Source organism: Mixophyes fleayi, chromosome 5, assembly GCF_038048845.1.
Source record: "Mixophyes fleayi isolate aMixFle1 chromosome 5, aMixFle1.hap1, whole genome shotgun sequence".
Classification (NCBI taxonomy): Eukaryota; Metazoa; Chordata; class Amphibia; order Anura; family Limnodynastidae; genus Mixophyes; species Mixophyes fleayi.
Window position 1 is genome coordinate 246,160,728 of NC_134406.1, and position 10,509 is coordinate 246,171,236.

The following is a 10,509-nucleotide window of genomic DNA, read 5'->3' on the forward strand; positions in this document are numbered from 1 at the left end:
TACACAGCCATACCACTGATTGTTCTTCTCTATTTATTAGTTTAGTCAGTTATATACTAAAGGACTCAACAAAATCCAATATAAAAAAAATTAAAATGGCCCCATAATTAGAAGCACTGGAGCCACATTCTGTTTGTTTTTCTTGCACCTATTAGACAGCAAGTGGAGTTCTGAAACCAGTTACACTAGGTGTATACAGGCTTTATGCTGGCCAGGGGGTACAAACCCCGGTATACGGCACATGGTACCAAATGGAAAAATGAAGCTGCACTTCCCTTCAACACTGTTAATGCTATGGCCAAGCTCCTTCATCCCACAATAAAAAATTCAAAGAGACTATTTAGGAGAATTGTTCTATAGGCAACTGTGTATGAAGTGTCCGGCTGTCCTTAGTAGCCAGATTTGTGCTTTAATTTCCTATTCTACAAAAATTAGCTACATATGATTGCTTGCTGAGGGCCAAACCTTCTTTTCTACACAGAAAATAGAATAGCTGGAGAAAAATTATCTTAGTCTTCATAGAAGAGCCTAGCCCATTCAATAAGGTTTATTTTTCTTTTAACCCAATTCCAGACTATTCCGTTATGTTACGCATGTAGACCGGGGCACATCGTTATGTTATGGGATGTAGAGGGGAGGGGAAACATCTATGTAAACTGGTGCAAAGGGAAAAGATGGTGTTACCGATAGCAACCAAAGTCTAAATGATGCTATTTTAGTGCAGTTTAGAAAATGAAAGCAAACACTGAGTTGTTCTTTATGGGCAACACCACTTTTTACCAGTTTTAATTAATGTCCTCCAATGAGTCGCCACAATGAATGATAAAACACAATATGTAGATCTCCTATACCTTCTCCATCTGTGTGAATGCACACTTTTAAAGCTTAATGGTGGCACAGTGGTTAGCATTGCTGTTTCACAGAGATGGGTTCATGAGTTTGATTCCTACCAGGGCCATATCTGTGTTTGTGGCTTTATCCACTAGACGCTCTGGTTTCCTCGCAAAGTCCAAACACATACTGGTAGATTATGTGTGTGTGCAGTAGGGCATTTAGAATGTAAGCTCCAATGGCGCAGGAACTGGTGGGAATGACTACATATTTATCATACAGCGCTGTGTAATTTAACAATTTGACAAAGGAGAGCAGAAAATGTGCAGCGCATTTACCATGGAAGTAAAGAAAATGCCACTTACCTGTTAATGGTCTAAACTTTGAAGCCGCAGTGACTGCAGACTTGGGAGTCTGGATTGCAGACTGTGCACTTTCCTCTGTTCTTGTTGCATTTATATTCACAAGACCAGTTCTTGGTAAGACTCCTGAAGGCACAGTGTCCTGCTTGGGCTTTACCAACAAAAACAAATAGATCATCTTCATTACTTCATACTACAATACAGAGAACAGTATAAACTAAAAACAAGCAACAATTAGTTGCAGCCTGGATTTAGTTATTCAGCTGACATTTGACCCATTTTACTTTGAGGAATTTCACAAGGACATTGACAGTTACATGGTAAAGCACTTGTTAGCAAGATGTTGCAGCATTTACAATACAACAGACATGTGACTTTAATAATATTCGCCAGAAAAATAATGATCAGCACATACTTACAGTGTATCATGAGGCCTCCAGGTTATCCCAGAGTGCTGCTAACAGACACCTTTCTATTAATGTTCCACTGTCTTAGCAAACCAGAGAATATTTTGTTTACATACTGAATGAACTAATCATAACCAGTTGACACATATCTGGAAACCACATACTCTGCTTTATGTGGTATAAATTAACTGTAAACAATAAAATGCATAATGTTATGTGACGCAAACCCTGTTTTATGCAGTTTTGAGACAGAGACCGGTACAGATGCTTCCACAAGTAACTATTTGGGATGCCCACAAGGCACTATGAAGTGTACTTATTAGCTCAGCTGAAGACACAGAAAAAGGTTTTAAAAAGCACATAAAGCAGTGTTGGAGTCATAATTGCCGCTTTAATGGCTAACCATTAACTATATCCCAAACAAGCCACATAACTCAGACTTGCTCTCAAGGTTCAGCTAAACCAGTTTTTTTTCCAATAAACAAGACAGAGTACTTAAATGGCTACAGCAACAACACTATGAAAAGGGGAGCAAAGCGTATTTGATCCTGGACCAAAACACAAATACATTTTGATAAAAAAAATCCAAAAAAAGATTCAAATAGTACTGTACAGTCAGAACCATGTGATCTGAAAGGTACTGGTGTGTCTTGTAATGAGATAAACGTTCCACATCAAATAGTAAACATTTCCAAATGTGCTCTCAGTGGCTCTAATAGTCCTTGGCAGTTGTATTGAACCACCAACCAAGTTTGACGAATGCTCCCTCTTATCAGGATAAAACATAAAAAACATTGACATTTGTCCTCCCACAATGGAGTGTCTGTGCATGTGGGGTACAATGTATCCAGTGACAGCACAGATAAGGGTAATCAAATTTTTTAACTAAAATGCAGGCTTTTGACGACTCTATAATGTTGTGAGATCCTGTATAACCCTATCACCCCTCCTTCCCCTCTGTGTCCCGCCCCTGTTCTTCCACTCCAAACCGTCCCCTTTGGATTGTAAGCTCACGCGAGCAGTGCGCTCCTTCCTTGTTGCCTCCATCCTCTCTATTTCCAACTTGCTATCAACCCATCCCTGGCCATCCTTGTAATTGTCTGGAAATTTGCCTTTTGTAATAAGATTTAATTTAAGTTACCCTTCCTGTATTACTACTTGTATTTGTTACCCACTCTTTTCAGTTCTATTTGTGCTATATATATATTTTTGGGAAATTTTGTTTATGTGAACTGTAGACCTCGTTTGTACTACCGCAATGTACTGTGCGGCAGAACTTTGTGGCGCCCTATAAACAAACACTAATAATTGTGTGAGGACTTAGAGTGAAAGTCGTCCCAGAGTGTGCCCTATACTTACTCAAGGTGTAAGTGCTATAGAGGGGGTGGGGATATTTAAATGCTCTGGAGAGCTCATTTATTTAACAATTGTGCATTCGGTTAGGCAGTGCGAAACACTCTGAAGTTTCTTAATACTACTATCAAAAGGGTAAGTTGACACCCACCTGGGAGACTGTCTAACAGTGTGGCACCGAATGGTTACCTTATTTTCTGGTACTGTATAATGCATACGGCTGCACTCTTTAAAGGATGTTCCACCCCTGAAATGGGTTGAAGTCAGATAGTTATTTGCTTACCTTTACCATAATTATCTTCCTATTGTTCTGGTTAAAATTTCTTCTTTATAGGCACTCTTAGTTACACCTGCCCAGCTTCTACTGGCAGAAATACAGTATACTCACCCAAAGAGGTTCCCTCCAACTGTGGGGTTACATCATATCTCCCTGTATTGGCTCTACCCTTTCCCTTTTATCCCCACCCCTCTTTTCTTCTCAATTCCCGATCAAAGGAGGTACATTAGCTTAGTCATCAAATACAAAGAGCCACTCCGCTAACTCTACCTCCTTCAACATCCCCAATTAATCTGTTCAACAAATCTCCCAAGCTTTGCCAGCTACACTTATAAAAAGTGCACTGACAATAATAACATTTTCTCAAATAGCGCACGTTATACATCTGGTCTGACCTGGCACAGGACAAGAGGCAGTTTTTTTTGTTGTATCTACCTTTTGTAAACTTTGTTCTGCAGTCCTATAGTAAAGCTCTGCCCCTTTCAGGGAAAGCCTCGCCCCCTTTCTTTGCAGCGAGCTGCAGGAGATGAAGATTTCCTACATTCCCTGCTTTATAGATATGTCGCTCTACTTACCAATTTACTTTTATACACATCGCTAAATACACCGTATTACATTACATGCCTCTCTAGTTATCACCCGAGTTTACTACACTTATATAGAGCGATTATAGCTCTGTAATCCTTATTGCACCCAGCCTGTTAATTTATAAATGACTTCCACTTTTAGGCATCTTGCTTTCTTAAGAACCATTATACTCCCCATACATTTTTCATTAACTGCAGACACCCACTCTGCTTGCTTAGTTTTCCAGCTACAGCTACCAAGAGGTAAAAAAGATCAGCTTACCCTGGCTAGAGGGCGTCCTAATCAACTCTTGACAGTAGCTGGAAAACTAAAGGGCTGAGATGTGTATCTACATTATGTAAAATGTTTCCTGGGGCGTAAAAATCATTCATTAAGAATGATGTTCAAAGGTGGAAATTGTAAGATTCCCTAAAGCTGTGTGCACACTACAGACTTTTTAACCAACTATCGTGCCAATCACACGATAAACGACTGTTAAGTCAGATATCACAACGTGTATGCTCCCACGATCATGTTTTATCATACCAAAGCTCATCTTACTTGATATTATAAACTGCATAAAAATCACTATCAATGATAGAACGATGTTGAGGAATTGTGTATGCACTCACGACCAGCAGTGTCCATAGATCTCTATGGAGTGTGCAGAGTCACGATCTTTTCAGCAGATGCTTATGAGAGATGAAGATCACAGATCTGAAGGTAAATCCTGTATAGTGTGTACACATGAATCGCATTGCTCATCGGGACTTTGAGTGGTTGGTAAAATAACATCTGCAGTTATTTTCTGTAGTGTGTACCCAGCTTAACTAACCCAACATAAAATGTTACTATTTATTTATTCTGGTTAAGCAACATCTCAGGAGAGGCACATGGTGGTTTATAATTATTCTCTGGTGCCTCTGACTGGTTTTTAATTGTTTTTAAGGGGCACAAGCTGGTTTATAACATTTTGGTACACAAGCCAGTTTAATCACATCACAGGTTGGTGTAATAATGTTTAGGGACAACAACTGTGTTGTATGTGTTGGACACACAGGACACATGGTTCCCAGTGAGCAGAGAACCATAATACTGGGTGCTGGATTGGTAATGGTGAGTAAGTCTGTGTGTGTCACACTAAGTGCCTCACACTATTATTACCATTTATTTATATAGCACCACTTAGAGAACTTACTCACATCAGTCCCTGCCCCATTGGAACTTACAGTCTAAATTCCCTAACATACACACACACACACACACAGACAGATAGACACAGACAGACAGACACTATAGTCACAACAGCACCACTAAACATTATAATAAGGATGAGATGTGGGGAAAGATATAGCAAATTTGTTATTACTTGGGCATGGAATTCCAATTTATGAGAAAACCTTTTATTCAGAAAATTCCCAAGCATTTGGAATAAAAAAAAAATGCCATACCTGTAACTAAATAACACCCACACAGGGCCTGATTCATTAAGGAATGTAAATCCCGATACGTGCCCTATTTTGTGTAAAATTGCATCTCAAGTACGTGATTTTCAGCCATATCACTTGCACCAGCTACAGGGCAGGTATAAGTGTTGACTAATAGTGATGACAGTCCATTATGCTAGAACATGTGTTTGCAATCAAGAGCAACTGTAAAAATGTATGTACAGTGGCCATAACATCCTGATAAATGTATTTCATGGAATGGGGAAGGGCAACACTTTTTTTTTTTTTTATTAATTACTTTTACTCACAGGTGTTAATGTATTTAACAATGTTTTTTTTAATCTGAGCGCTCTGACGAAACCTTGTATATACATATGTATTGTACGTATCCTGCAGTGTGTTGTGTCTGTCTATATACAGTAAGTGACATATTGGTAAAGCGTATTTACACCCATATTCAACTAGAAATGTTTCTTGGGATCCTCTACTTGTTAAATACAGGCGTAACTGCTTACATTCTCTGTCCATTTAAAAAAAAAAAAGCAAATTGCATAAACTTTGCTTTCTTTAATGAATCAGACCCACAATGTCCGTCTCCTCAAACTCTTTTTAGATTTAAAATTCTCAAATGCATGTAACCTTTGTGCACCTTTCACTGTTTGCACTGCGCGTAACAGTGTCACTTTATGAATATTTGGTGACCATAGCATTTTTACATAGTTCATAATTACCTTTAGAGTTGTATTCACATTTACAGCAGCTTTATCTGAACAGGAATTTATTATAAGAGGTGATATAAAACGAGGCTTTTTTGCAGGGTTCCCAGTTACTTGCTGACTTGGGGCTGCTGATCTTCTCATGTTGTGTGTATCTGGAATAAGTGATAACACCAGGTTAGCATGTTCTACACCACTTGTGGGATACAAAAACATCCTGACAGTGTGTAATATGTATTCCCAGCAACCTATTTCCACGCTAAGCACAAAGAATCGGTACGAAAACTACACAGGGTACTTGAAGGGACTCTAACCTTATTTTGTTAATAGAGATGGATATATAAAATATTTTTATGGTACTATAATAAAGTCCACTTGCAGAGCTCACCATTTAGTACACATTCAATATTTGCCTTTTCTTTCCCAGAATCCCTTTATCTCCTGTCAAAACTCTCTTGTCAATCTTATTGAGGTATGATATTCCTATCACAATACAAGATCGTAGGGGCATGGCCTGATGGCAAGAAATATGTAAGACATCATTTGGACGTGGTCAGTTTCAATAATATGACAAGAGGACAGGCATATAGGCTGCATGTTCCTACTATGTCTAAGATATACATTCCCCTGTGTTAGACACAATTAAGAACAGAACAATATCGGAGGTTAATATCCCATTACGTTTACATTGGCCAAGAGCAGCGAATAGACCTTTTGGCTAAGATCAAATGTAGTTCTGTCCTAGGAAGGCTGAGACAGCACTCCCCGATAGGGCAGACTACCCTGGTCAAGGCCAAAGGGCTGGATGCTTGAGCCCGAGATGTCTGTGCTCCTGGAGAGTGGGTGCCCTGAAAATGTACGGTAGTGTCAGGAAACCTGTACTTATGTATGTATAGAGGCACAAGAACACTATACACTCTGTACACTTGCACAATTTTTAAACCCATATGTCATTAGGCACTTTTAAAATATGTATTTATTACACAAGCATTTATACATCTGGCTGTGTGTCCCACGTCATTTTTTTTGGTCACGTTCAGGAATGGAGGGTGGCTTCACTCACTCAAACAGCAGGTAACCAAATACAGCAGGTCGGTAAGGACTTATCTCTGGAATGACAGGTGCCGGAGGTCAGAGCGGCTTCTTCATTTCAACTTACACCCATATACTTAACAAGATTAAGAAGTACAGGAAGAGAGTGGGGTATTGCCAGGAGGTACCTGAGGGGAGGATACAAGAACTGCAGCTGTTTTGGCAGTGCGAGAGGAAGTGGTGCCCCTATAACTAACAAGTACAGAAATCAGTACTACTACAAAGGGGACCTAATCACCGCTGGCAGACGCAGCAACTGCAACTGAATTGTCACCATTCTCATTCCCTATATAAAGTACCACAATGTTCTGTCTACAAATAGCATACACCGTAAAATAAAATTGTGACTTAAGTCTTTATAAAAAATTAATTAACAAGGTAGAACCATCTGATTTCCACTGATTAGCACCAAGCAGGGGCAAGCTGGACTGGGGGGTAGGGTGGCATCTGCCCCCGGACCGATCCCATAGTGGGCCAACTTGGGCTGGGTCATTGGGCCACCTGCATTTTTTTCCCATTTGTATTGGGCTGCTGAGTCAGGTCAGGTCAGGTTCTCCGCCCCCCGGGATAAAATGTGCCAGCCCTCCCCTAGCACCAAGTAACGTTTTAAATTAAACCCCAGCGTTATGTTGCCCCCAGATGTCCTGCCTGACACAGATGCCTCAGTGCTGGTACAGACATACCCCTAGCACTACATAGAGGCACAGTGCTGGTCTGTGGTGTGTGACACGTCCAGCTCCGTGTGTACATCGTATACTCACTCCTGGGACCATGCAGATCGCTTGTACCCACAACCAGCCTGCGTCACCGCTCAAAACTCCCTCTTTCCCATCATGCACCACGGCCCGCCACTTTCTATAAGGTTACCATAGAAACGTTTTACACACTAGTCACTGAGACGCAATAAATAAAGTTTGTTGGTTGAAAAAAAAAAAATGAGCATCGCGCCCTCTCGAACTAATCCTGGCTGTGGTTACAGTGGCCCAAAAGCAGCTGCCATGGCAACCAGGGGGAGGGGCTTACCGTAAAGATGGGTTTAGTGAACTTACAAATATTCTCTACTTTGCAGGAATCGTAGTGATACGATGGAAAGACATTAGTACTCCGCTTAACCTAATCTTATACACATACTGTAGGTGGCAGCTAAACTAGAGGAGATGCATATGGCAGAGCTGGCAGCTTGTGGCTCTAAAGCTGCGGGGTGACTATAAGGCCCACCTTGTCTGATGCATGCTGGGAACAGTAGTTCCCACACAGCTGAAGTCTCACAGATTGCCTGAACATGCTTTTACAGTCCCTTTAATAGTATCTTCATCAGCTATTTATAGTGATATGTATGTTGAAGTGTATTTGGCATGCATTATTTATACAGCTTGAGTAAAAGCCTAATTGTACTGTACAGTTATTAACACACATACCATTATTAACACAAAAATCATATAGAATCTGCAGAGGGATCAGGTATGGACACTTACCTACCTGCAAGGTGGGCCGGATCTGCAGTGATATGAAGCGATAATATAAGATTAATGATTTGCAATGTGCCCAGTGTTCAGCAATTAACATGGAAATCAAAGTAATGTGACATAATGTAGTGAGCAGAGAGGTTTTGGATTTCTCAGCTTGCCCATACATAGCACAACCCCTCTCCCTTCTTCCTTTGCCATTATGTGACCGCTGAGGAGGTTCCTAACTGATCGGCTCTGGCTATTAGATCGGGTTACACAAGTTTGAAAGCTAAAACACAAATGTGTTTTAGCTGAGAAATGTTATTTTGCTGTGACAATCATTTTAGTTATCACCACAGAGCAATCTTGCAAATGGAAAACTAGTTATAGGTGGACGTCCCCCCCAAAAAAATGGTAATCCACCTATAACTACAAAAAATAATAAAATGTGTTGAAAAAATATATATGTGAGATTGCAGCTTTAACCGAACTGTGCTGTAAAACTGAATAACAGTGCAATAAGGGGATATATGTTAGGTAGGCCACCAAGAGACCTTTGGCAACTGTGGCATCATCAGCATCATCATCATCAACATTTATATAGTGCCAGCAGATTCCGTAGCGCTTTACAAATGGCATAAATACAGTTTTCCATTACAGAGATGGAAGAAACTGTCCATGGAACAACAATAGCTCAGAAACTTCACAAATCTGTACTTTATGCAGCAAAAAGAAAACGTGTCGCACAAAACTGACATGTAGGGCTATATTTACTAAACTGCGGGTTTGAAAAAGTGAAGATGCTGCCTATAGCAACCAATCAGATTCTAGCTGTCATTTTGTAGAATATACTAAATAAATGATAACTAGGCTCTGATTGGTTGCTACAGGCAACATCTCCACTTTTTCAAACCCGCAGTTTAGTAAATATACCTCCAAGATTTAACTGTCTGGACTCTATGCTAGGTGCACACATAAACCTCATTAACATTTTCTGCACAGATCTGAGAAATATGAGGACCTAAGCTTCAAATCCAGACTTTATATTCCCAGATTACCTTTCCTCCTGGTTTATCTCACCAGAGATCCCAACCTTGGATTCAAGAAGGGATAAGATTTGTCTCAGATCTTGTGACTAGGGGATCTCAGCCCACATACGACTCTGGGGGAGATTCAACTTGGCACAAGGTCTCTCCGGAACATCCGTGGAGACTACATGCGCCAATGTTATGGCTGGAATCTCTACTCATAAAATGATCGTAGATTCCAACCATAATTGCCGGCGTTGTGCGCAGCGCGCAATTTCGCCAAGAATTGAATCTCCCCCTATTTGTCATAAATTCCCCATGTTACAAAATAGGCTGTTTGAATGTATCCAAATTAGCCACTTCACAAAATTTCTCACTTCTGCAGAAGTACTTAGAAATCCTACTCCAATTGAAATGCTTTGCCTTTTTACAGACATGATTTCCTCCCCATACTATGCTTACTAGGCCTTCTTTTTGGAAACCAAGGATACCCAATTAAGACATTTTGTATCTACACTCCCATGGCACACACATCTAGAAGGGCTCACCTCAATTGACAGTTCGTGTTGAACCTCAGCACCTGAAGTTATCTCTGCTATATTCCATATTTATTTACAAACTGTCCAAGTTGTGTAGTTGGATAAAAGAAAGTATATTGATTAATATTGTTTTACCGTGCGATTGCGATCAGTACACCACATGTTACGTGTCATGGCGCGATCGCACAATAACACACGCATGCATACACTCGCACTTTCACATTCATTTATTTATATATTTCATATTTTTAATGGTTCCATTCCACAGTCGTTTATGAGCAGATGGTATTTGGTTTATAGTTTTATATATTATAAGGTTATATGTACACTTTAGTGATATTTAAGGTTCAGGTTACAGGAAACATATCATGTTTAATATCATTCTAATCCCCAATTTATTCGCAGACATCCGGTGCAATCGCCAAACAGAACGCACATTGC

The 10,509-nt window shown here is 40.1% G+C and overlaps 1 protein-coding gene across 1 annotated transcript in view; it reads right to left on the bottom strand.

The window, feature by feature from the left end:
* Positions 1–7,920, bottom strand: part of RAD54B (RAD54 homolog B) — a 50,923-nt gene extending 43,003 nt beyond the window's left edge. The window contains exons 1-3 of the mRNA XM_075213807.1: positions 7,815–7,920; positions 5,977–6,116; positions 1,197–1,344 (exon numbers count right to left, since the gene is read on the bottom strand). Of these exons, the coding sequence (XP_075069908.1) occupies positions 1,197–1,344; positions 5,977–6,105 (277 nt within the window). The 5' untranslated portion in view covers positions 6,106–6,116; positions 7,815–7,920. The remainder of the gene's footprint in view (positions 1–1,196; positions 1,345–5,976; positions 6,117–7,814) is intronic.
* Between the last annotated feature and the right edge of the window lie 2,589 nt (positions 7,921–10,509).